The sequence below is a fragment of the Narcine bancroftii genome, chromosome 6 (assembly GCF_036971445.1).
Source record: "Narcine bancroftii isolate sNarBan1 chromosome 6, sNarBan1.hap1, whole genome shotgun sequence".
In the NCBI taxonomy this organism is placed as follows: Eukaryota; Metazoa; Chordata; class Chondrichthyes; order Torpediniformes; family Narcinidae; genus Narcine; species Narcine bancroftii.
The window spans coordinates 64,298,978-64,326,710 of NC_091474.1; the positions used below are offsets into that span (position 1 = coordinate 64,298,978).

Below are 27,733 nucleotides of genomic sequence, written 5' to 3' on the forward strand. Positions count from 1 at the left end.
GATTAAGGTCTTGTACTCCGTTGGAGAAGATAACATCTAATTTAAGGGATAAATATTATGTATTTAAAAAGATTTGGAGCCCATATTTGGATTATTTGAATTGGAAAATTTAAGATGGGGATCTGGTTGTAGTGGGGTTTCCTTAATCCACATTAAAAGAATTGGTGTTTGGTTTTCTCTTTTCTCCTTTCTTTTCTTTTTTCCTTTGTTCTTTTAGGGGTTAGTGGGTTTTGGGGTAACATTGGAGGGTGGGGTGTATTTGTAGGTAGGGGGTGGGGGGGGTTTGGGTTTTTTAAAGTTTTTTTTTCTATATATAAACCATGTTAGAATTATGATATATTGCATTACTGTATTATTTTTGTAATCATAATCATTTTTCTCTTAAATAAAATATTCCAAAAAAAAAGTTTATGATTAAGTTCAGTGCAGTGTACCAATCCCAATCCTCTGTCGTTTCAGGTTGGAGCAACTCATATTGTCAAATACTGGGTTAACCTCATTGTACTTCGATGATATTCAGCCAGGTAAGTGAAACTTTATGGGGGGAAAAAAATCTCTATATTAGAAGGTTTGCTTTTGTTTAAATATATTTTTATCTTTTTTTAAAAAAAATTTATATCACGAATTTGTGTGTCATCCTTGCACAGGGGCCATGCTAATCTTCTCTGTATCATTCCAATTTTAGTATATGTGCTGCCGAAGCGAGCACTTGCTTTTGTTTTGAATTTCCCCCTCATTCTACCAGTCAGAGCAACTTGTGCCAGCAAGCTCCAACACATCCAAACTTGTCTCTACCCATGTGGCAACCAGAGAGTGGGCAAGAGCAAAACCTTTGTTTTTTCCACCTGCTCCCCATCCAGGAATGGAAAATCCCCCGTGTCCCAGTTTAGATTAACTGACTCAGCCCCTTCACTTCCTTATCCAAATAGAAACATATCCCTTTCTTTTTCAATCTATTTATTGAGTTATATTGAACATATACACAAGAGGAAAGTTACATTACTTTCAAATGTATAAGAAAAAGAACAGATTAGTTTTATAAAGAAAAAAGAGAGAGAATATTTTTATTTTTATTACAAAATCCCCTCTAACTAATCTGAAAAGATAAGAAAGAGGGACTGGGCCATCCATTCTGAGAGTAAAGTGGGAAACAAAGGGTTTCCTGGTTAAAACCAAATTTACCATAAGGAACTTGGGGAGAATCCAGTATAGAATTATTATTCTTACACTATATGGAAATTTGAATAAACTGTCGGCAGACTTCCTTAAATTTAAAAGGATTTCTCCAAACTAAAACATGAGATGACAACAGAGAACCATTGAAGTAGAGTAGGTGGGTTTAGATTCTTCCATTTAAGTAATGTGGCTTTTCTAGCCAATAATGTTGAAAGGGCAGTTATTCGGTGTGCGGAGTCAGGCATATGACCAGTCTCCACTGGTATGATTCCAAAAATAGCTGTTAATGGATTTGGTTGTAATTCTATCCTAGAATTTTTATTAGGGATTGAAAGACATCTTTCCAGAAATTATCTAGCTTTGAACATGACCAGAACATACAATTTAAGTGGCTACCTCAACATTTGCACCTATCACAGGTAGGGTTTACATTGGGAAAAATACAGGCCAACTTATCTTTAGACATAAATCAAAGGAATGACAGGCACAAATTGATGAAAAATATGATCCCATTGATCGTCCAGAAGCATTTCTTGGAATTAAAATTCCCAAGCACCTTTAATTTTAATAATCGGATATCAGTCGCAAGTTAAGTATCCAATTATACATTGTAGCTATTAACCTTTTTTGAAGTGGATACATCTGAAAAAGGTTTCTATCATATTAGATAGTTTGGAAGTAAAATATGCAGAAAGTCCCCAATTTGCAAATACCTAAAAACTGTGCCTTGCTCAAATCATATTTGTCTGCTAACTGATTAAAAAACATTAAGCGGCCTCCTGCAAATAGGTCTGAAAGGGTTATTACTCCTTTAGTTTTCCACATTGAAAACCCCTGATTAATTAATTATGCTTTAAAAAAAAATTAAAATGTCTTCCACTAGATCAAACAAAATTATTAAACCCAAAAATGTACGAAACTGGAACCAAATGCTTATTGTATGCTTAAGTTTGGATAACACAAAGGGTAGAGGAGCTCCCAGCATTGAGGCCAACAAGTACCCCCCCCCACTGAATTCCTCTCCAAATTTACCCATAAAGGACATTCATGTACGTCTGAATAATAAATCCAAAAGGTAATATACTGGATATTAATAGCCCAAAAATAAAAGCTAAAATAAGGGAGACCCATTCCTCCAACTTGTTTCTGCAGTGAAGGTTTGCTAAAACTTTGGTAAAATTATTATTTTAATTGCATTAATATGACCAACTAATGACAGTGCCATTGGAGACCATCTGGAAAGTGTTTATTTTGTATATTCTATCGGGGGAGATAATTATATTTATACAGATCCTTAAAATTTCTCATAATTTTAATACCCAAAAAAGTAAATTGGTCTTAACAACTTTAAAGACATATAAATACTCCTGATTATTGATAAGAAAAGGTTCACTCTTATAAAGATATAATTGTTATCCTGAGAAACTACCGAATTCAGGAAGTAGGGACAGCACGGAGGAGATGGAACCACGGTGCCTGCAGACCTTTGTGTGACCGTATCTCCTCCATTTCCTGCTCAGGTTTCCGTACCTTCTTCCCAAAGGCAGCAGCTTCCTTGAGGCAGTTTATCACGTAGATGTGTGGAACGGATGGGAGATTGGAGTCTGTGATGAATTTGGCTATGTTTATTGCCATCTACATTCCTGGGTACACTCATTCCCAAACCAGACTGTGATGCAACCAATTGGTATACTTTCCGCAGGACAACTGTAGAAGTTTGACAGAGTATTTGATATGCCATATCTCCCCAGACTTCTGAGAAAGTAGCAAAATTGGTATGCCTTCTCACAGTTGCCTTGATGTGCTGGCTACAGGAGAGATTTTATGATATTTGGACTGCCAGGAACTTGAAGTTACTAACCCTCTCCATCTCCATCCTATCAAAAGTCCTTTGAAAAGTCCTTGATTGGCGGAGGAGTCACGTGATGGAGTCGTGGCTGGTAGGGGAATACCAGCTCTCTCCAGAAAAGAAGAAATAAAGTGAAGAAAATACAAAGTTCAAGAAATGAAAAACATAACAAATAAAAGATAAAGTTGTAGAGAAAAGAAAGAAAATGGCACCCAAGAAGGAAAAAGTAAAAACAATGGGGAAAAAGAAGAAGAGACGCCGGAAGAGAAAGGAGAAGGCCTTACCTGCATGAAGAAACAGGGAGCCGTCGTTGAGAAGAGAGCCTGTTCTCCGAGGTTGGTGACGACCCCGCAGAGTCGTGACCCCCCCGACCGCTGGACTGCAAAAATGGTTCTCTGAGCCAAACAAAAGAACGCAACTGTGCACACTAAGGAGAAGGAGAACACAGACGGGAGGGGGGCTCAGCCGAGGAGCGGGCAACCACAGCGCGACCAGCTGAGGGATGCCCGACTCCAGGGCTCTCAGCTGGAAGAAGAGGAAAGCGACAGGAAAGGGAATGAAAGGAAAGAAGAGCAGCAACAGGAAGCCCAACAGATGAGTAGCCCAGAAGAAGAGGACCAACAGCAAGAGGCCAAGCAAGAAGAAGCCTAGCAAAGTGAGACAAGCAACTCAACATGAAAGTCAGAAGAGTCACAGATACAAGGAAGAGAAGAAGAAGACACAAACACAGGTGCAGACACAGAAGAAGAGGAAAAAGAAGACCTAGAAGAGAAATAGCACAGAGAAATAGAAGGTAAAACAGATGGACAGAATATAGATAAAGTTATTTTTTCAAGAGCAAATGAGAGCATTAAAAGAATGGTTAACATTAGAATTTAGTGAAATTAAAAGAAAAATGACAGAAGAAAAAGTGAATAGAATAGAGCCGGTCATGACAGAAATAGGGAAAAGATTAGAAAATGTGGAAGAACGAGAAATGGCTGTAGAAATGGAAGTGAATGACTTAAGAAAATTGGAAGAAAGTGATAAAAAAGTTAAAGAGACACAAGAGTTGTTAGCTCAGAAAATTGATATGTAGGAAAATTATAGTAGGCGAAATAACATAAAAATAGTGAGCCTGAAGGAAGATGAATAAGGCACAAATATGAAGGAATTTATAAAAGAATGGGTCCCAAAGGTCCTGGGAATGCCAGAAATACAGGAAGGAATGGAAATAGAAAGGGCACACAGAACACTAGCCCCGAAACCACAGACACATCAAAAACCAAGATCCGTTTTAGTAAAATTTTTGAGATATACAAGAAGAGAAAATATACTGGAGAGGGCAAGGAATAAAATTAGAGAAGCCAATAAACCATTGGAATGCAAGGGTCAAAAAATATTTTTTTACCCAGACATAAGTTTTGAACTCCTAAAGAAGAGGAAGGAGTTTAATACAGCAAAATAGATCCTATGGAAAAAAGGTTATAAATTTATGTTAAGATATCCAGCCGTGCTTTCATTTGTTCTTGAAATTTTTTATCTATATACTGTCCATTTATTTTACCTTCTATTCCTCTGTGCAGAGCTTGGTCTTCTTCTTCTGTGTCTGCTCATGGGTTTGTGTCTTCTACTTCTCTTCCTTGTATCTGTGTCTCTTCTGACTTTCTTGTTGAGCTGCTTGCCTCAGTTTGTTGGGTGTTTTTTTTCATGGCTTCTTGCTGTTGGTCCTCTTCTTCTGGGCTAGTTATCTGTTGGGCCTCCTGCTGCTGTTTTTCTTTCCTATCACTCCCTTTCCTGTCGCTTTCATCTTCTTCCAGCTGAGAGCCCTGTTATCGGGCATCACTCAGCTGGTCGCGCTGTGTAAGTTCACTCCACACCTGGACCCCCCTCCCGTCGGTGTTTTCCTTTACCTTAGTGTGCGCATTGCGCACTTCTGTTTGGCTCAGAGAGCAATTTTTGCAGTCCCGCGGTCGGGAGGTCGCGACTCTGCGGGGTCGCCACTAACCTCGGGGAGCGGGCACCTCTCTCCATGGCGGGTCCCTTCCTCTTCATGCAGATAAGGCCTTCTCCTTTCTCTTCCGGCGTCTTTACTTCTTATTTTCCCGTTGTTTAGCTTTTTCCTTCTTGGGTGCCATTTTCTTTCTTTTCTCCACACCTTTATCTTTTATTTGTTGTGTTTTGTGTTTCTTGAGGTTTGTATTTTCTTCACTTTATTTCTTCTTTTCTGGAGAGGGCTGGTATTCTCCTACCGCCCACTACTCCATCACGTGACTCCTCCCTGCCACTGTGTATATTTAAGAGGGAAATGTTGGTATGTATTTTGGCTGATATGGTTCACAGTGTGAAAAATAAAAAATTATATAATAAAAAAAAGAAAAGTCCTTGATTGTTGACATTGAGAGCAAGCTTGTTGTTCTGGCACCACCCAACCAGCTTCTCCATCTCCATCCTGTATTCTGATTCATCATTTCCAATTAATCAGTCAACAAGGGTGGAGCTGTTGGCAAAATGTATAGATTTTGTAGGAGCTGCATGTGACTACCCAGCTTGTTTTTGATCTGTCAAGACTTGGCATGTAGAGGGCAAATCTGTGCCATGCAATTGAACTAGAGCAGGGCCAAGATCATAATGTGGCTGAGATCTGCCCACAGTGAGTTTTAGAAATTTTTTTAATATGAATTTCCAAGAGGCATAAGCTCTCAGAATTGAAGGCATGTTGCTGATCTAGTTGGGAAACTGGCAGGACGCAGATAGTATAATGAGCAGGTACTCAAACTGGCAAGAGCTGACCAATGGTCAGTTGTCAAGTCTTTGTGTTAGGGCTTCAACTTGTAAAATATCTGGATGAGGGATAGAAAGCTGCACCTTTGCCAGTGACACCAACTCTAAACAGTGTGAACAGGTATCAACTTGCAAAGATGGATTAAGAGACATTACCTCAGCTAAAATTCCGGAATGTGTTATTTCGTTGGATGCTGAGAAGGCCTTATCGGTTTTAGAGAAATTTAATTTTGGCTCTGGTTTTATTTCTTGGATTAAATTGATCTATCACACTCCTTCTGCATCTGTTGTTACTAACAATCAAAGGCCCTCCCTCTTTAGGCTCCAGCGCAGAACTAGACAGGGCTGCCCTCTTAGTCTCTTACTGTTTGATTTACCTTTGGAACCCTTAGCAATTGCATTTTGAGATTCTAATGATATTGGGGGAGTTACTAGGGGAGATACTATACATAAAGTATCTTTATATGCAGATGATTTGTTGCTACACATTTCAGACCCTGAGAAATCTATTCTTTTATCTTTGCTTTCGTAATTTAGTTTCTTTTCTGGCTATAAATTAAATCTTCATGAGTGAATTATTTTCACTGAATATACAGGTACCCTTTTATGAGCATATATTGTTTAAGGTCGTTAGGCATCATTTTACTTATCTAGGTGTTAAAATTCCTAAAAAATGTAAAGATTTATGTTAATTTTTTTTTCCTTTGTGAAACAATCCCTTTTAATATGGTCCCCATTATCATCAGGGCATATTAATGCAATCAGGATGATTTTACCTAAATTGACCTCAATCCATTCCAATTTTATCCCAAAATCCTATTTTGATATTATTAATTCCAAGGTATCTTCCTATATTTGGCAGAATAAAAATGCAAGGCTAAATAAACTCAATCACAGAAGTTGGGAAAGGATGGGGGCTTGGCTCGACCCAACCTTAGATTTTACTACTGGGCAATTAATATTCAAAGTATCATGTTCTGGATTTATTATTCTGATAAACCTGAGCGTTGGCCACGGGTAAATCTGGAATTGAAATCGGTTGAGAAATTTTCAATTGTTTCCCTATTGGGAGCTGCCCTTCCTTCTGCACTTCCCAAGGTTAGGAAACTGATAACCCAAGCACACATTATGGTTTCATTTCTGGGGGAGTTTTGATTTAGAATTTTTTTTACTTTATCTGGTTTTTCAGCCATCTGTGAATGACCTAGCTTTTACTTTTTGGAAGGTTAAGGGTATCATACCTTTTCAAGATATGTTCGTGGAAGGTTTCCTTATGTACTTTTGAGCATCTTCCAAACAAATATGGTCTCCCTAATTCGCATTTGTTTCGATATTTTTCAATGCTGTATTAACTAATTTCCCTGCTCCATCAGTCAGATATGGTCGATGCTTTTTTTTGTTTGAACCCCTCTCAGAAGGATTTAATAGCAATCATTATACGTTATTAAAATTGCGACCAGTTTCGCCCGATAAAAGGGCGTGGGAGCAGGAGCTCTAAAACTCTTCCTGCAGAGATGAGGGAAAAGATTCTTCAATGAGTTAATACCTCATCAATGTGGGCTCAACACTCCCTTATCCAAGGGTGCAAGTGTCTGAGGACAAGTTTCCCCAGATTTTTCCTCATTTTAATCTGATCTGTGACGGGTGTAATTTGTAAGCGGCTTCATTGACCCAAATGTTTGGGTCCTGTCCGGTTTCGGAAAGATATCTTTGGACCTCTTTCAGTAATTCTCACAATTGATTTACAACCAAATCCCTTAACTGCTCTTTCTGGAGTTTTAGGAGCGGATGTAGGTGGTTGTCCGGCTTCTGCTCATCGGCTGATCGCGTTGACCACCCTGACGGCTAGGAGAGCAATTCTTCTTAAATGGAAGGACCCCCCCACTCCACCTACTATATAGTTCAATCGTTTTCTCAAACTATGGCCTGTTTGAATTTAGAGAAAATTAGAAGTGCCACATTTGATTCCTCTGTTCAATTTGAAGAAAATTGGCGCCCATTCATACAATATTTTCGTTTGATATAATTTCTAACATTTTCTCTGATTTATTGTCCCTTCCTGATACCATTAAGTTTCTCCTTTGGGTGAGGACCAGGCTTCTTATGTTTGCTGAATGCTGATCCAAGGCTTTTTAGTTTTTGGTTTTCTTTTAGATTAGAATAGAGAGTTTAACTGGAAAGTGAATTCTTTTTGAGTGCGGGGAGTTGAAGACACGACTATTATTTACTGATTGCTGCATATTGTAATCTTTTCAATCATGTATCCTTATTCTCTCCATGCATTGTCTATCGTATGTTTTACATTCATATCAAGCAAAAGAAAAAGGAGATGGGACAGCATTGTAGCAAATGAATTTCAGAATATACAAATATAACCTTTGGACGTATAAAGAAATAGTGAAGAATTAGAACCTGACATATCCAAAAGGATCAGTTATATGCAGAAGCTAGTCACAGATGCTAATTGATGATGCACAAACCCTGGTTATCTATTCAACGTGGTGAACTGTACTGGGGGCTCACCATAGGGTGAATATATGAATACTGGAGCCAAATTTGGTGTAGTTTTGCTAGAATACCCCATGGACTCTGAGGATTACTTTACAAGAAGAGTCAGAGAGGGTCGTGAGGTTATACAGCAAGAACACTGGCCCTTCGGCCCAAATTATCCATGCTGACCTTGGTGTCTACCCAAGCTAATTGCATTTGCCTGTCTGTTTGGCCTATATCCCTTTAAACCGTTCCTATCTATGTGAATGTCTCAGAATCTTTTACCCAGAGTGGAGTAGATTTAAGGTGAGGGGGTGGAAGGGAGTGATTGAACAAGAACCTGAGAGGTAATATTTGTCCACAGAGAATGGTGGGTGTCTGAAGCAGGTTGCCGCTGGAGGTGGTTGAGGCAGATACTGTTGCAACATTTAAGAAAAAATTGGATGGGCCAAATGTAGGCAGGTGGGGCTTTCTTGGGCAGCATGGATTTGTTTCCATGATGTGTGACTTCCTCTGGTAAAGAGATTTTAGAGTTTTAATTGTGAAGGGTAATCTGATTTAACTTTCAAGATGGATCCTAATAGTGGAAAGTAGTTGTGCTGCTTGGTGTAACTAGGACTGGGTGAAACACGAAAATCTGCAGATACCAATTGTAGTAAAAAAATGCCGGTCTTTTCAGCGTCTACAGGAGATATTTGAGTAACTCCCACAGATGATGAAAAGACTGACCGAGTCCCTCCAGCATTTCGGTGTGTGTTGACGATGACTGGGAACACAAACTGAATGCCAGTCATGAACTCACAAGTAGTTTGCTGCCACCCAAAGGGTGCAAGATGTGTCCATCAATGACACCTGATATATTTAAATCTGACATGTCCTAATGTTTGTGGTCTTCTCGAAGAGAATTGTGTTACCTTGATGAAGGGCTCAAGACCAAAATGTTGGCTATGTATCTATATATAAAGGCACTGTTTGACCAGCTGAGTTTCTCCAGCATCGTGTTTCTGCTTCATCCATGGTGTCTGCAGACTTTTTAGTTTTTCTACTTTTTTTTTCTGTGTTCCCCTCGTGCAAAACAATGCAGAGAGAAGATTCCCTGCCTGATTGCTGGGCTGTGATTTTTATACGTTTAAATATGATTATACTTGCCAATGTGGTCATTAATTTTAAAAGGCAGAGGGAAGTATAATGTACAGTTTGGGGGAGGCGGGGGGTTGGTGAGGGGATATCGTCCCTTGGGTCATAGGAATCTCACAGAATGCAGGTTGGAGCTCCCATCTCCACTTGGCCATTAATTTTGATGCTCACAGCGGTGCATTATCCCTGAGCAAAAGTCTTGCCATTAGTACAGCTGTCTCAGTACGCCAGGCAGAGCCTTCTCCTCAGCCACACAGTTTTCCCCACCTTACTCTCCAGTCGATACTGGAGCTTGCCTATCTCACTTGCACTTCTATTTCAAATTGGCATTCATCTTCCCTCCTGCCGTGGCGAGCCATCCACTTCTGTTTTCTCTTCCCCCACCCTATTCACCCCTTCCCCCCCCCCCAACCACCATCTTCTATTGCATCTGTTTGGTGTTTGAAATCTGACATCTAACAGTGGCAGGTGTTTCCACTCCACAGAGCAAACTCTTGCCTACATTTAACGGTCATATTACATCCCTGCAATGCAAGGTCCAGAATGCTGATTGACGTTATGATCTGCACGTTTGAATTGCTTTTCATGCCATGTTGAGGTACTGAAAGTGCAGTCATATGTTGGCTTGCGGTCACACATAATTGCAGGCACAGTTGGTTCGGGTTTGTGGAATGCAGACTTCCTTATGTCTACAGCTAGCTCTTTTTGTTCTCTGCCAGATGGTAAAACTGCAATGTTTCCCAAATTAACCTTCCTGACTATCGACAAGAATCCAATATCAGATGTAAGTGTATTTCTATAAACTTCATTCAAAAAGTAATACAATAGATGTAAATCTGTACATTTTCACACCACTGTTTCTATTACAATTCCTACTTTAGCTGCCATTCAGTTTGTTAACAATGTTCCTTTAGTTTACTTAAAAGTTATTGAAAGTCATTTAGAAATCAAAATGATTTGTTTAATGTGGAACATAGCTTTGTAAATTTTGTAAAGTTTACATGTTATCCCTCTGCAAATTATTTCCAAAGGTTTGCAACCTTGCAAGACACAACCTTATGTATACTTTGCTTCCCTGTAACAAGTGCTCAAGTACTAGGCTAACACATAGACTTTGGGCATCAGCCTGTGGTGCCTGCCAAGGACACTGGCAGCATGCCATGTCTTTGATGGCAGCTCACTTATGCCCACTGGCTCTCATGGTTTGTGGTCTGCTCGTTCGGGTTGAGATGCTGAGACTTGAAGCTTTTGCACTCAAATGTAGAGTTGATAATGGAGCCTTGCGCTCTCTTTCGTCTTCCTGCACAATTGGAAATCAGACATCTGAGACCTTGCTTGTCTGGTTAGATTTTCTTGAGCTCTTGTCGTTGCTACTGGCACACTGTTCCTGGACTTGTGTAGCTTTACTTGAGTGCAATATAGATGGTGTCATGGATGAGGAACGGTGTATGATATCGGATCCTAAAGTCAGAGTGCTTAGTCTTTCCCATCCCAGCGCTGTTTGGTCCAGGCTGAACTTGGCTCCTTAGACTGCATCAGACTGCAAAGCAATAGGATTACACAAGGTTAATCCCAAACCTGTCAATCAAACCTTCCTTAATGTTCTGCAGTAGACAGTGTCTACATTCCTGATATGCATCACTATTTTCCAGTCCAGTTAACTTTATGCTTTTAGCTGCCAGGCTGAATGCTTTTAACTTGAGTCGCTGCTGATGGGGCAGAGAAAATGTTCATGATGCCCCTGCATCAATCGTAAGGCCAAATATTAATAATTCCATCAGTTTGTTCACAATCTCAATGGGAGATTGTTTTTGTTGCCTGTGGCACGTCAGTGGCATCTTGCAGCACTTTTAACACTGTAAGATGTCTCAGAGTGCTTTGTGAGAGCATTTATAAATAACATGACACGGAGTCCAAGGAGAAGATATTGGGGCAAGAGCTCTCGCCCAGAGATAAACGTGAATGAGGAGAGAGAGGTTTAAGAAGCACTAGTATGTCCTTACCGTTCCAACACCTGAGGACAGCACAGAATTCAAGAGAGCTTATTTTGCATCTGATGTTTTCCCATTAATTTCCTGGCTTTAATTTCACATTTAGGGAGCGTGTTGAGCTCAGTCGAACCACGTTGCCTGAAGTGTACGTTGCGATCAGGAATTAAATATTTTTTAAAAAACCATTAAGCTGAGTAGAAAGTTGAGGACACGTGCACAGTCCATTTCAGCTGTGTTATCAGGGACTGTCCCTGATAGGTGCTGAGGACAAGAAGGGCTCCTGAATGGACTCGAGCACTGAAGGCTTCCTGATCGTATCGGAGGATTGGACCTGGAGCTCGGGTTGCCGATGGTTTGAACAGGAGTCTGTGTAGCTGCAGAGGCTGCGGGAGAACCGGAGGTGAATCCACGGACACTCGGTGTCTCTGAAGGGAATCTCTTTTGCTTCTCTTTCTCTTATTATTGTGGGAGCCGGGCAATGCTCATGGCAATTCTGTGTTTCCCTCACAGAAGACTGAAGTATACCGGTATTACGTATATTATTACATTTCTATGTATTATTACGTGACAAGTAAAGGAACTTTGAACCTAACGCAGAGGTTTGGCGCTGTCTTCTGCAAAGGGCAATCTACGTTGTCAGGTGCTAATTGGAAGTTAGAGATTGCTAGAATTTTGAGATCTAATGTCTTTGGAAATTTGGGGGTAAAACGTAGAAATGTCCATCGTGAACACACTTTGAACACACCTGATGACTGTGCTTCTGTAAGTAGCTGGAGTAGAGAATTCCAAAGGTTTTGTCACCCTATTGGTGAATAAATTTCTTCTCGGCTCAGTTCGGAATGGCTGATCATAAGACAGTAAACCCTGTGTTCAGTCACCCTATTCAGGAGACGTCATCATCCCTGCGGCTTCCCTTTCAACCCCTATCGAATGAGCATCTAACCCGAGTGTTTAAACCCAATCCGCCTGCTCTCTCCCTGAGCCAGGAATCCATCTGGCAAATCTGTTCCTGGAGATCTCAGAGGGTTGAGCAGCATCCGTGGGGGCAGAAAGAATGGTTGATATTTTGGGCTGGAGCCTTTCGTAGGTTCCATTGCTGAAATCACAGTTAAATACTTTGCTCAGAGCTCTCTTGATGGCACGTTGCTTCTGCTGATTGCTTTGGATGTGGGCCTGTGCTGAGCTGCATCAGCCTGGCCCTTATTTTTTAGCTGTGCAACATCTGGCTTGTCTTTCTACACAACTTGCAGTCATATGCAACTAAGGGCTATTCTGGTCCATGAGTGTGGCACTGCATACTCCCACTATCAATGGTCCAAAGTTTCCCATGGAAGCCCTGTTTGAAACTACAAAAGATGCTTAGAATATCTCCCATTGCCACAGCATTTTAGAAGACACCTTCATTGGCTCTACAAGGAGTGTGCATTAGTTTCTACAGCGTGGTTGACATGGAAAGGAAGAGTCTCTGCAAGGAGTGTGGATTGGTTTCTACAGCATTGTTGACATGGAAAGGAAGAGGTGTTTTTCCTGGACTTGGTTTTCTCACTAAGATGTCTTTGGCCAATTGATCACATTGTTGGTGATGGATGTGGAGTTCCTCCTTCCACATTCTGCTTTATGCTCTCTCTTGAGATCCAATGTGATGGTCAATGTGGAAGAGCACTGATTCATCACTGAGGGAGTTAGCAGCAGGGGCTTTCCTTGTGTACATTTGACTGGATACCATTAGACTTCATAGGACTTAGGGACACCACCCACCCTCTTCCTCCCAGCTGTCACCTCCTGTGTGGAGACAGGAAATCCCAAGGATTGTGATGCAAGTACAGTAAGACCTCGTTAGAACGTGGAAGTTGGGGGTCCAAGATTTCATACCGCGGAACAGATGCATATATGTCAGTGCCCACGGATAATCAAACCCAAATTTTGCCAGTTTTTGAAGGATCTGCGATCTATAACTAACAATTTCAATGAAATAAAGCGAACACATTCTTTTAATATTGGTATTCTGAATGAAACTGATGATGTGACTTCCAGCACCAGGGCTTTTATATTAGTGATTCTTGATCATTCTTGCAGTGAAATTGCAGTTAAATTTTCACAAGTTGAGCCAAACAAAAGAACATAATTAATGCGGCACTATTTGATAAAGCACGGTGTTAAATAGGTGAGAAGTAAATCGACTCGCGATAATAGAGGTAATTTATGCAGATTAACACCTTCGAAGAAACTAAATTCAAGCTGTAAATATACAAAATGTCAGTCAAACACATCTATTAAAAATAAGTTAAGTATTTAATTTATAATTTCAATTGGTTCCCTTTGTCATCTTGATCAAAGAAACAGATTTTGAGGGCAAAACACATATCAATAATCTGTCAAGCCCATCCTAGTTTCCATCCAACTATCTTTCAAAATTTGCAACGTTTGGGGTCCACAGACACCCGCGCTATAAGCGATTCTGTGGATTAACGAATCGCATTCTAACGAGGTTTCAGTGTATCTGGCAGTTTGGCTGCAGGGTGCGATTCCATAAGAGTAATGCTGCGACCTGCAAGTCAACAAATGTGGGAGAGGTGTCCAGGGTGTGAGCCTTTTTATTCATGGTTGTAATGTGCGTTTATTTTCTATCTCTTGCTTTTCCTTCAGCAGTGGAATGACAGCTACATTTTGCTATGAATCTGCAGTCCCACAGAGCAGAGGCTGAGTAAGGAGCATTAGTGAATCAGATAGGTCTTTACAACAATCCATTAATTTCATAGACTCTGTTATTGATGCAAGCTTTTTATTCCTGATGATTAGATTTACTGTGTTTAATTCTTCAGCTGCTGTTGTGGCTGTTTGGTTATGTGTCAGGGAGTTTTATCTTAGGACATAACCACAATGGCATCATACCCTCCAAGCACAGCTTCTTGTTAAGAGAAAACGAGATGACTTAAAAGTGCATAAGAAATGGTCTCCTTTTATGTTTTGAAGTTTTCAACTGTGAATGAGTTAAACAAATTACGATGCTTGGAACAGCTGAAAGTTAGTGTTTATTCCTTGGTGGAATGCGAGAAGAACCCAAAGACTGTACGGCAGCTTATCATCGCGAAGCTGGGAGGTCTGAAAGTGTTAAACAAGATGGAAGTAAGTGTTCATACAGAAAATTGAATGGAACATACTACTGTTACGAGCCCAGAGGACCCCAAAACCCAGCAGTAATAGATATTCACCAAGACAAATGGTTACTTAAACAAAGGTTGCTTTTAATTATCTTTAAATAGAATCAAACTTTAACTTATCACTATTGACTTACTTAACCCCCTTCTAATTCTAAGTTCACGTGCATGTAATGTGTGTGTAAGTTTAGAAAAATTCTTCGATTCACAGTCCAATCTCACTTCTCATTCCTCCAAGTTCACTGATTGCAGGCAATTCTTACACTGTGCACAGAATGTAACATTTATGAAGTTCGCCAGGTGCTTGAAAGGTAAATGATTACCAGTCAGGAAGGTTCTTGTCAGTTTTCAGAGAGAGATTTGTTGTTCCAGGACACAAACTGATCCCTTCTAATCAGCCACGCCAGTGTCTTGCCGAAGAAACTTGCCCCATTAGGGTTTTCCAGATGATTACCTCTTTCTTTCAGGTCATCACAGAGTTCCTTTTTGTTTCCCTTATTTCAAGTGAAGCATTAGGCAGCCAGTCCTCTCCTCTTGTATGAACCACAAGGACTTTGACCAGGCTGAACTAAGCACTCACAACCCGTCTTCAAAATAGGGTTTTTCTAGAAGCTTTCCAGCTTGTCCTGTTCCAGTCCCAGCTGCTGCTGCTGACTGTAGAACTGAATTCCCTCCCTCTCTCTCTCTGAGGAAAAGCCTGTTTGACTCTCTGTGTTTGCAAAACCACATGTCCTCCAGACAGCCTGCGGCTCCGAACTACTCCTCCACTCTCTTTCATCTGTTGCTTTTCAAAACAACAATCCATTAGTGAAGTCTCTTGGGCACTCTCCAAAGTTTTTGCAAAGGTCCCCAGGAGCTGCCCTGTCTGGCTTGAACAGAGCTCCAGTATTTTAAATGAGATCTGTTTTGAAGTGTTTGTATGTGACCCACACTAAAAAAAACCTGCCCCAATTTATCTCCCAAAAACATATCTATATACAATATAAAACACAACATAATCTGTCACACGACACAGAAAACTGGCTTCAACTCAACAAGCCTGTGCTGGTGCTTCGAGGCCTCAGTTTAATTTAATATTAATAAATCTCTCCATTTACAATTTCTCCTTAAATGCACGCATGCTACTCGTATCGACTCTGGGAGTAGATCCCATATATTGTACGCATCCCTCTTGGACTAAAGGAGTTTCTCCTCAGTTCCCAGTCAATTTCACTGCACAGCTAGAAAAATCATCTCTGCATCTAGTTTATAAAACATTTATTTAAAAAAAAATCGCTACAACATAAATCCAACCCTCCCCCACATAGAAATAATACATGTTTGTGTTTATCCATCTCGGGGGTTACTGAAAAGGGTCCTTCCAGCAAGTGGGTTTCAACTTAATTGTGAGTATTAACACTTGAAGAATTTTGGCTTTACTTGCATACAAATATTTCTGTGCAATTCTAAGATTAAGTATTAACTACTAATAAATTTAAGCAAGTTGACAAAACTGTGCTAGTGTGAAACCAGCAAGTCTGCAGGTGCTGTGATTGTAGTTAATGCACAGAAGTGCTGGAGAAACTCGGCAGGTCTGAAGGAGGCAAAGATATACAACCAATGTTTCGTGCCTGAGCCCTTTCTCAAGGTATGAGGAAAAAGCAGGCAGGCCCTTGAATAAAAACACAGAAAATGGAAGAGGCAGGGGGAGGAGCACAGGCCAAGAGGCCATGGGTGGCATGGATAGGGGGGCAGGAGATAAAAGCTGGAATTGATCAGGATAGGGGAGCAGCTCTGTGAATGCAGAGCTGAAGGAAAGGAGACAGAGGGGAAGGGAAGGAGGCTAAATGAAACCGGAGAAGTCAACGTTAATATCAACCAGGTGGGCAGTGTCCAGACGGAATACGAGGTGTGGTTCCTCCAATTTGGGGGTGCTCTCAGTTTGCCACTGCACCAGATCATAGACAGACGTGTCGGCACGGGAATGGGCAGGGAATTGAAATGGGTGGCCACTGGGGGATCCCCACTATTGCAGTGGACAAAGTGAAGGTGCTCGACGAAGCGATATCCAGTCTGCGTCCAGTCTCTCCGATGTAGAGGAGGCCACAATGGAACCACTGGGTGTGGCATATGACTCCTGCAGATTCACAAGTGAAGTGTTGCTTCACTTGGATGGATTGTTTGGGCCCCGAATGGTGTTGAGGGAGGTATGGACATAGGTATAGTATTTCCTGTAGTCAGAGGGGTAGGTTTCGAAGGAGAAATTGATGGGAAGGGATGAGTGGTTGAGGGAGTCATAAGGGAGTGGTGCCTGTAGAAGATGGAGAGGGCAAGATGTATCTGGTGGTCGGATCACCTTGTAGGTAGCAGAAATTACGGACGATGGATAATATGTTGGATCCAGAGGCTGTTGGGGATGTAGGTGAGGACAAGAGGAATCCTGTCGTTGTTCCATCGTGAGTGGAGGGGGGCAGGGCAGATGTGCGGGTAATAGAGGATATGCAGGTGAGGACCCAGTTGATGGTAGTAGAGGGGAAGCCACATTTATTAGGAGGAGAACATCTCGTTTGATTTAATATGGAAGACCTCATCCTGGGAACAAATACGGTGGAGGTGGATGAATTGTGAGAAGGGAATGGAATCCTTCCAGGCAACAGAGTGGGAAGAGGTGTAATCAATGTAACTGTGGGAGTTGGTGGGTTGGTGGAAAATGACTGTGGAGAGTTTGTCTCTCCAGATAGAGGCAGAAGGATCGAGAAAGGGGAGATTATTGCTACAGATGGACCATGAATTTAAGGTCAGGGTGGAAATTGGCAGCAAAGTTTTTTTTTAATTTTTTATTTTTCACACCATAAATCACATTAGCCATGATATACACTATTTCTTTTTCACACATTTTCAGTGACTTTTTCTCCCCCCCCCTCCCTCCTCCCAAGCCACCCCCCCACCTCCCCCTCTCATCCATTTTAGGTATACAATCTAGGTTGCATTAAGCCAGTCAGACAATGTTGTCATTCAACAAAAATACACCAGAAATTCTACTGAGTCCATTCTTTTCTTTCCTTCTCCTTCCATCAACTTAGGTAATGTTTGTCCCCGGTAGGTTTTCGCTATTGTATTTAATGTAAGGCTCCCATACTTGTTCGAATATTTCAATATTATTTCTTAACCTATATGTTATTTTTTCTAATGGAATACATTTATTCATTTAAATTTAGTAGTTTCTTCCTTTTAATTTGGTTATGTATTCCATTAATATTTAAAGTCATATAGTTCAGCGTAACCATTTTATATTTTGTTTATCTTCTCTTTCCGTTTTTCCATCATTACCTTTCCTCCTTTTCCATTTCTGTTTTCTTATTTTCAACTCTTTATAAGACAACATTCCTACAACATCCAACATTTTCCTTATTCTCCTATTTCTATCTTCTTTATCCCCAATCTCCCCTTCCCCTCCTGAGTTGTCCTTTATCCCTTGTCGGACAACCACATCGCCCCTCTCCATTTGGATTTGCGAATCCACTCGCAAGCGTCAACTGATTTTGCAGTGACCGCTATTTCCCCCCACCCAGCCCCCCCCAGAAAAGATTTCACTTTTCATATGTCACAAAGGTCACTCTTTTAATTCCCTCCTTATTCTCTCTATTCCATTACCTTCCTTTATTAATTCTTGTCTATACTATCTATATTTTCCTCTAAGTACAGATACATTCACGTATGCACATTGTCTCTATTCACTCTTATACCTCTTTACCCGCATACATATCAATCGTGATCATTTTTACTCTCATTACCCGTCTTCGTCCCTCAGTCTATTTTTGTCTTTACCCACATACATATCAATCGTGATCATTTTTACTCTCATTACCCGTCTTCATCCCTCAGTCTATTTTTGTAATTGTTCTGCAAATTTTCGTGCTTCTTCTGGATCCGAGAATAGTCTGTTTTGTTGTCCTGGAATAAATATTTTCAATACCGCAGGATGCTTTAGTATAAATTTATACCCTTTCTTCCATAAAATCGCCTTTGCTGTATTGAACTCTTTTCTCTTCTTTAGGAGGTCAAAACTTATATCTGGATAAATGAAGATTTTTTGCCCTTTATACTCCAGTGGTTTGTTGCCCTCTCTTACTTTTTCCATTGTCTTCTCCAGTACTTTTTCTCTTGTAGTATATCTTAGGAATTTTACTACAATAGATCTTGGTTTTTGTTGTGGTTGTGGTTTAGAGGCCAATACTCTATGTGCCCTTTCTATTTCCATTTCTTGCTGTAGTTCTGGACATCCTAGGGTCTTAGGGATCCACTCTTTTATAAACTCCCTCATATTCTTGCCTTCTTCATCTTCCTTAAGGCCCACTATCTTTATGTTATTTCTTCTGTTATAATTTTCCATTATATCTATTTTTTGAGCTAGTAGTTCTTGTGTCTCTTTAGTTTTTTTATTAGATTCCTCCAATTTCTTTTTTAAGTCTTCTACCTCCATTTCTGCTGCTACTGCCCGTTCTTCCATCTTGTCCATTTTCTTTCCCATTTCTGTTAAGGTCATATCTATTTTGTTCATTTTCTCTTCTGTGTTGTTTATTCTTTTTCTTAAATCATTAAATTCCTGTGTTTGCCATTCTTTAAATGACTCCATGTATCCTTTAATAAGAGCAAGTATATCCTTTATCTTGCCTTTCTTTTCTTCTTCTATTTCACTGTACTCTTCCTCTTCCTCTTCTTCTTCCTCTGGGTTGACCATCTGTTGTTTCTTTGGTGCCCTTTCCTCCTCTTCTTTCTTGTTTCTATTGTCTTCTGTGGTCTCTTCTTGCTGCAGGTGTTCTGCAGCTGTCGTTGCCGGCTGTGGAGATCGACTCCCCAGCTGGTCCCCCCTCCCGTCGGTGTGTTTTTTTTCATGCGCATCGCCCACGCGCGACTCCTCGCGCATGCGCGGTTGCGCACTTTTACTCGGCTCAGCGAGCCATTTTTGTAGTCCATTATTTACCGACCTGAGGGATCGGGTTTCTCTCTCCACAGCGGACCTCTTCGTACAGGTAAGGCCTTCACCTTTTTCCTCCGTTGTCTTCTCTTCCTCTCTTCTTACCATTGCTTTCGATTTTTCTTTTTTTGTCGCCATCTTCTTTCCACCTTTATACTCACTTTTCTGTAACTTTTATTTCTGTGCCTTTGTGTTTTCCTTTGTTTTTCCCGACTTTTCTGGAGAGGGCTGGAGTTCACTGTCCGGCCACTACTCCATCACGTGACTCCTCCCCTGCAGCAAAGTTGGTGAGCTGACAGTTGACTGGTCCAGTCCTCCCTGCCTACATCCACAATACTTCATATGTTCTTCATCACTTAAACAACTTCCCTTTTCCTGAACTCAAACATCTTGTCTTTACCATGGACATCTAATCACTCTATACCTCCATTCCCTCATACTGAAGGCCTCCAAAATCCTTTGTTTCTTCGACAACAGACCCAACCAGTCCCCCTTCACCGCCACCCTTCTCCGGCTGTTAGAACATGTCCTCACCCTCAATAACTTCTCCTTTGGTTCATCCCATTTTCTCCAGGTTAAAGGGGTAGCCAGGGGTACCCACATGGGCCCCAGCTATGCTTGCCTTTTTGTTGGCCTCGTGGAGCAATCCATGCTACAAGCAAACACAGGCAAGGCCCCTCATCTCCTCCTCCGCTGCTTCGATGACTACTTTGGTGCTGCCTCCTGCACCCACAATGAGCTCGTCGACCTTATCCACAATGCTTTCAACTTTCACCCTGACCTCAATTTCACTTGGTCCATCTTTAGCACCTCCTCCCACACCACCTTTTGGGGACCCAAAACGTGAAGCAACACTTCATTTATGAATATGAAGGGGCATCTGCTGCATCAAGAAAGGACCCTCACCACCACCGTCTTCTCACTGCTTTCATCAGGAAGGAGGTCCAGGAGCCTGAAAATGAACATCCAATGGTGCAAAACCAGCTTCTTCCCCTCCTCCATCAGAATTCTGAATGGACAACGAGCCACAGACACGACCTCACTTTTGTGGCCTGTTCATGACAATAAATTCTGATCCAGTGCTCCCATTGTGGCCTCCTTTACATCAGAGACTGGGCGCAGACTGGAAGATCGCTTCGTTCAGCCCACTAGGGTAACGGGGATTTCCCAGTGGCAACCCATTTCAATTCCCTGTCCCGTTCACATGCTGACATGCCTGTCCATTAGAGGAAAATGAAGGAACAGCAGCTTGTAATTCATCTTGGCACTGTCCAACCAGATGGCATTAGCATTGCCTTCTCAGTTTCTGTTAGCCGCCTCCATCTCTTCCTCCCCATTCCTATGTCTCTTTTTCTCAAGCTCTCTCTCCCTTTTTCCTTTCCTCCAGCTCCACTTCCCATCCCCCAATCGACTCCCAGCTTTTCTCTCCTTCCTGTCCTCCTAACCATGACCTCTTGACTGTTGGCCTGTACTCCTCTCCTTGCCCCTTCTTTCCCCCCACCCCCCTCCCTGCCTATATATTCAAGCACCTGTCTGCTTTTTGCTAACACCCTGTTGAAGGGCTCAGGTCCAAAATGTTGGTTATACATCTTTGCCTCCGGGATCTGCTGAGTTTCTCCACCACTTTTTTGTGTATTAACTAAAGGCAGTTCTTGTTTTTTTTTATTTTAAAAAGCATATGTTTGTTAAGAATGTAATTGTAAAGCTAAAATGCTGGCTGGGCCTTGCCCAAAGTATTTTGGGTGTCACACTTTAGCTAAGAGATTTGTTAGATTTATTGGCATGGTGCCAAGTGTAAGGGACTTCAAGTATGTGGAAAATGATGGAAGCTCAGCTCCCCACTTTCTTTAGAGCAGAGGACATTAAGAGGTCAAGAGGACCATTGGTAAGTTAACCCACTGAGGTAAATGAGGAGAGACTTTTTCCAGTTGTGTATGACCATAGAGCACAACCTGACACTAAAAACATCAGTAAGGGAATGAAGCAACAATTTTTGCAAAGCCATTAGGCATAACCTGGGATCTTTTTCCTGAAGCAAATTCATTGGTAGTATTGAAAACATGGGGAAATAAAGGTTGTGGAGAAGTGGGACTTGTTCATCCAAAGGTCTGACTGAATGGTCACTCTGGCATTCAGACTAATTATAGCCTCTTCACCTTCAACATAAGTATTTATAGATGCAGTTATCAGATCATTTTGTGTAATTTATTGGTATCTAAAATCAGTTTATATCAACTGAGCTGTAAGAAATTTGCTGAGATGTAATGAGCTTTTTAAAATAAACTGCTGGAAGAACTCAGTAGCATCTGTGGAGGCAAATGGGTGGTCACAATTTTGGGCTGAGACTCTGCAGCAGGACGGGACAGGAGGGACCCACTGAGAGATTAAGGTGGCTGGGAGGAAATTCATGGAACCAGATTGGATGGGTGGGGGAGAGTGATGGGTAGATGGTGTGGTGGGGAGGAAGACCAAGGGTGGTAGGTGAAAGGTTGAAACATGAGAAAACGTGGAGCTAGGTGGGGGAGGGCACGTAAGGCTGGTCGGTGATAAGTAGAACTGGATGAGGGAGGGATAGTGGGCAGATAGAAACAGGGGTGGGAGGGATTGGGAAAGGTGAAGCAAGGGAGAGATGTGGAGGTAATGGCAGATGGAACGAGGAGTAGGAGTGTGAGGATTTAATATAATGAGGGAAGAAGTGATGAGAGGGAATGAAGGGGGAGAGATGATGGGTGGGAGTGTAAGAGGGACACTGGGGAGTGGGTTACCAGAAATTGGAAAATTCCATATTCATTACCATCAGACTGTAGGATAGAATATGAGATCCTGATCTTCTTCCAGTTGCACATTCTCTCAATTCACCGTCCCATTGCCACACTGGCCCGTTGATACTCGGCCTCTTCCTCCGCCATAGTGAGGCCAAATGTTCCATTTATTTGCTAGAAAGCGACCTCCTCTATCACTGCCACCCACTCACAGCATGAGTTTTCTTTAAAGTAACTCTCTTGGCCTCTGATATCGAAGGAAGTTTATAATCGAAAATTTAATAAGACAAATGCTGGAAATTTGAAAGGAAAACAAAATGCTGGCAAGACTCTGCAGGTTACGCAGCATCAGGAACCCTTCATCAGATCCGTTCGAAAACGCTAACTGCTTTTGTTTCCACAGATGCTGTCTGACCTGCTGAGTTCGATAAATTTACACTTGTATAGTTTATTAACTATAAGTGCCCTGGAGAGGCCACTCCAGCTTTGTCTACCAGAGGTGCAGTACCCATGGTTGACCATGACCGACAAAGGTCACACAGTTTAGTAAGGTCCAGACAAACTGCATATAGCCTGATTTACACATATACAATGGTAAATATTGAAGCCGTGGTTACGTGAAAAAACGCACAAATGCTGGAGAAACTCAGCAGGTCAAACAATGCCTTTATGACACACCTCGATGAAGGGTTCCAGCCCGAAATGTTGTGATGTATCTTTACCTTTGCTACATCAAGGCACTGTTTGACCTGCTGAGTTTCTCCAGCATATGTGTGTGCTTTTTCACATATACAATAGTTATTTATTACTCTGCAACGATATTGACTTAAAAATCCTATTGGTTCAGACCAGTTAAAATTTTTCTTGATTGTAACTTAGTCTTCACCACACGTAATTAATCACAGGTAAAGAAGGGGGCATATATTGGAGTTTAATTCACTGCTAAACAAGTATTGTTATTAGGACCTCTTCTGCTGCCACATGGAAATCTGCTCCATTTCCTAATCTTGATTTGTGGTGGTCACATTTTCTGCAGTTGCTTGTTTGAATCACTGTTGTCCAGTTTAATGGTGCATGTAATTATTTAATTAAAAGTTGTTGGTGCATGATACTCCATTTGATTCATGTCCATCTTGCTGTTCTTGTTTCTTCTGCAGTGTGTTTGATCACTTTACTAATGTTTGAATGTTGGCATAGATTTCGGCTGATGAGAGGAAGGGTGCAGAACTAGATTATCGCAAGAGGTTTGGCAAGGACTGGCTGAAAGCTGGAGGACACCATGATCCGGGGAAAAACAATCCTGATAAGGAATTCTGTGCCAAGCATCCTAGATATCAAGCACTCATAGAATGTGAGTGAACCATTAAGTCGTGTCCTTGTGGTTTGCCAGGACCCTCTCTCCTCTCCCCTGGTTTTGCTGAACCCACTTTCAGTTAGTGACTCATCTTCTAAAAGTTGCTGAATGTATGGAGCCAGTTGAAAGTCTCAAGACTGAGGTGGGCAAGACTTTTATTAGTAAGACATTAGGAATACTGAAAACACTAGACAAAGGCAGTTGAAATTCTGAACAGTCAAGAATTGGATAAAGGAACAGATTCAGTTGGTCTTCTTTGATGTTACTTTTAACTTAGAAATACAGGTACTCAATCCTTTATCCGGAACCCTTGGGGGACAGTGTGTTCCGAATTTCGGATTTTTCCAAATTTCAGAACAAAAGCTAGCTGCCCCAGATGTGAACCCACCCAAATTTGCTGCCGTATTCACCCCCTTCCAGTCGTGCTGGCGTCTCTACCCCTGCCCACCCGGGTCGTGCTGCCGTCTCCCCCCCTCTCTCCCCCTCGCCTGCCCAAGTCGTGCTGCCGTCTTCCCCCCCCCCTTGCCCGCCTGAGTCGCGCTGCCGTCTCTCTCTCTCCCCCCTTGCCCACCTGAGTCACACTGCCGTCTCTCCCCCACCCAACCGAGTTGCACTGCTGTCTCTCGTTCCTCGCCCACCCGAGTCGCGCTGCCGTCTCTCTCCCCCTTCACCCACCCGAGTCACACTGCCGTCTCACTCTCTCTCTCCGCTGTACCAGCCCCAGGAAAAAAATGCCGGTTTCTGATTTGGTGAACAACAAGGATAAATAAATGTTTCATGTGAAAAGTGAGTGAGCATATGCATGCACGGGAGGATCTGTAGTATTCTGAATGACTCGTTACACCTACAATGGAATGGGTCAGAGAGATGTGTACCACCAAATCTTTGTCATGTACTAGAGGCTGTTAATAACATTATACTGAAGTGATTCTTACAGCTTTTAAAATGCACATTTGTGTTACATTAACGGCATCTGTGAGATGGGGACTTTTGGAGACTCGGTCACAGAGTTCATTCTAAACAGTTTGTTAGAGTTCAGGGCATTAAGGAGTTTCGGGATAGTGTGGAAAAGAGTTATTAGCTAGAAGATCAGTCAAGGTCTTGATGAATCGTGGAGCAGGCTTGAAGTGTCTAAATGGCCTGTTTGGCCTTCAATTTTTATCACTTCTCGCTAAAAGCAGCAGTGAAATGATTCAATCCCAGACAATTTGTGGTTTCCCAAAAAGCCAAAGGATAATGAAGGAGCAATGGACAAGATGTGCAAAGGACTGATTTCTTTCACTAGCTCTGGTTTCTGGATCTGATCTGCATTTTAAAGTGTCTGAGTACTTGCTACATTGAAGATCAGTAGTTTTTAATTGGTGGGTGTTTCAGTTTGCTGTATATCTTGTTCAACCAGCAATATTGCTCTTTCAGTAGTTTGCCCTGAACCAACTGTGGGGAGCATCCTTTCACGCAGATTTGTTTTAATATCAAACTGTTTTCCTTATCGCAGGACATTTGTGGGCCCTTGGAAAAGGTCCCATTTCTTGGCATCAGATTCTGTTTCTTTCCCCCTTGCTGGTTGAGGTAAAGTTGGTGGAACAAGTGGATCGTTGTGATGAGCACATCACCTTAAATACCAATTGCCTCTGTTCTGTCAGTACCTCAAGTTCTATTTGTTGCCATTTGGAAATGTTGTTTAATTACACTGTCTGCTGCCCACTTTAGTTTACAGACACTCCATTGAAGTCGGCTGAAAGAAGGTCCTGTGTGCAAGTTCTGGCCTTCCTCCCGCAGTGATGTCAATACTCTGTTTTCTTTTGAGCTTACTGTACTCTGTGGTATTGCCCAGACAGTGAGAGATTCCTGCGCACACTCATCAGCTAAAACAAAAAACCTTTGCTCCAGCATTAACCACGTAAACTGGCCCAGGATAATTCCGGGTTCAAAATAAGTTGATCTTTTTCGTTTAGCCTACAGGTGAACTAAAATCTTGATTTCTCTTGCAGTGTTTGGAGCCCCAGAAGAAGCCGAGATGGAGCATCAGAAGTTGTTTACCCTGAAGGATCAGCTGTTGGGTGAGAACATGCTTGTTGAAAGTGAAAATTACACTGTGCTGCAAAGGTATTTTATAAAACCCCGAGATCATGGCTGCGTAACTGACGAGGGAGAAATAGTTGAAAAATGGGTTGGTGCGTTGTGGGAGGAAGAATATTCAGGAGTGAGTGCAGAGCAGCTAATAAAAAATTTATGATCTCAGTCTGAGCCCCCCCCCCCCCCCCCCCCCGAATGTGCTGGGGGCCCCGTTGAGAATGGGTGGTGTAGAGGGGAGGTAGCCAGTATAAAGAGATGAGAGAGGCTGGGGTTGAGACGGGAGCTGGGACCAGGTGAAGTGGGGGATGATGGAAAGATGAAACCATGTAGAGGAGACCTCCTTGGGAACATCCAATGCAATAGACAAGATTGGAGGGGATGTACACTTTATCTCCCCTGGAGAGGAGGTGTGGGTCGCTGAGTGGTGGGGAGGGAGGATTTTCAGGTGTAAGTGCAAGGGGTGGGTGTGACTAGCTGGTTATGGTGAGAGTGGTCCCTGCTGAAAAGGGGGCAGGGGAAGATGCAACTGGCAATGGGATCCCTTTGCAGCTGGCGGAGATGGCCAAAGATGCAGAGGCCGGTGAGGACCAAGGGAAGTCTCCTTCTCTTCCGTCAGGGGAAGGGGTGGGTGAGAACGGACACAAGGAAAGAGAGATGTGAGTGAGGACTCCATCAACTGGCAGAGAGGAAGCCCTGTCCTGAAAAGGGAGAATATTCCAGAAGTTACATTTAAAGAGGTATTTCCACTTGCAAAGCTATGGTGTATATTTAGAAAAGTAATGAACAGGGATTCAGGAGGAAACAGATTGGTGAGAATTGAGGCATGAAAGATACCCTAAAGGCCATGGTGCACAACTTTCTTCATGCCACCCCAGAAGCTCCAATGTGGCAGTGAGGGAGTGGGCCAGGTGGTCAGCCCACATATCTCCAGTACAAGCTCTAAGTCAGACAGTGAGCAAAGTTTGATTATCTTTATATGTGAAAAGACCTGGAATCCATTCCATGTATTGTTTCCCACACATGACTGGGTACTAGGTGATACTTGGTGTGGTGGAGGGGCCATCTTTTATGACCTGTTTTACATGGCCTCTGTGCCAGTGAGAGGATTCTGTCAAGTGTAACTACTAACAGCAGGCCAGAAGGAGGTAGTTGCAATATCCTTTGGTCGTGAAGGAGGTGAGGGATCTGCTGCTAATGCTTGAACCAGAAGCCCCTGTGCATTGTGTGCCGAGTTAGTCACATGATGCAGTTGAAGTCTTCAGCTGGTATGGAGGGAGTGTGCAGATTTACCTTCTAGTCTAAGGACCACTGGGTGAGTAAATTAAATTACAATATAGTGTAAATATAACATGCAATAAAAGTAATTACTTTCAGTTGGTAAATGTATTTTCTTAATTAAAATTTAACTCAGTTTGTAATGCAGCAAATTGATGGGTGAATCAAAAATCCAAACAGTTGAGTTCCAGATTAACAATGGTTATAGGATTTTGTAATCTAAATTATGCTATTTTAAACAAATCTCATTATTTGGAATCTTTCGGAAGTGAAACTAGATTATTATAAAATGTCTTAATTGAATTACTAAATTTTAGGGTATGGTTATGTGTGATTAATATAAAATGATGCATGTGAGTGACTCTTGGGAAGGATTCTGTTTGCATGGCTGCCCCTCCCTTTAGCACTGATTTATGGGGTAATGTTGATAACCATACAACAATTACAGCACAGAAACAGGCCAACTTGGCCCTTCTAGTGCATGCTGAACACGTTCTCCCACCTGACCCCACTGACCTACACTCAACCTGTCACCTTCCATTCCTTTCCCGTTCATATACATATCGAGCCTGCCTCCACCACATTGTCTGGAAGCTGGTTCCACCCACCCACCACTCTCTGAATAAACAAGTCTCCCCTCATGTTTCCTCTAAATGTTTTCCCCCTAAATCTCAACTCATGTCCTCTCGTTTGTATCTCCCCCTTTCTTAAAGGAAAAAGCCTCTCCACAAAAACTCTATCTATA

General features: G+C 41.9%; 1 protein-coding gene and 1 non-coding gene across 2 annotated transcripts in view; one reads left to right on the forward strand and one right to left on the reverse strand.

Moving 5' to 3' along the window:
• The window catches only part of tbce (tubulin folding cofactor E), an 84,676-nt gene that overhangs the window by 44,545 nt on the left and 12,398 nt on the right, over nucleotides 1-27,733 (forward strand). The window contains exons 10-14 of the mRNA XM_069885150.1: nucleotides 460-524; nucleotides 10,135-10,199; nucleotides 14,380-14,532; nucleotides 23,481-23,634; nucleotides 25,629-25,697. Of these exons, the coding sequence (XP_069741251.1) occupies nucleotides 460-524; nucleotides 10,135-10,199; nucleotides 14,380-14,532; nucleotides 23,481-23,634; nucleotides 25,629-25,697 (506 nt within the window). The remainder of the gene's footprint in view (nucleotides 1-459; nucleotides 525-10,134; nucleotides 10,200-14,379; nucleotides 14,533-23,480; nucleotides 23,635-25,628; nucleotides 25,698-27,733) is intronic.
• Nucleotides 603-709, reverse strand: LOC138737797 (U6 spliceosomal RNA). Its single transcript, XR_011341239.1, has one exon. It is a non-coding gene; the product is annotated as a U6 spliceosomal RNA (small nuclear RNA).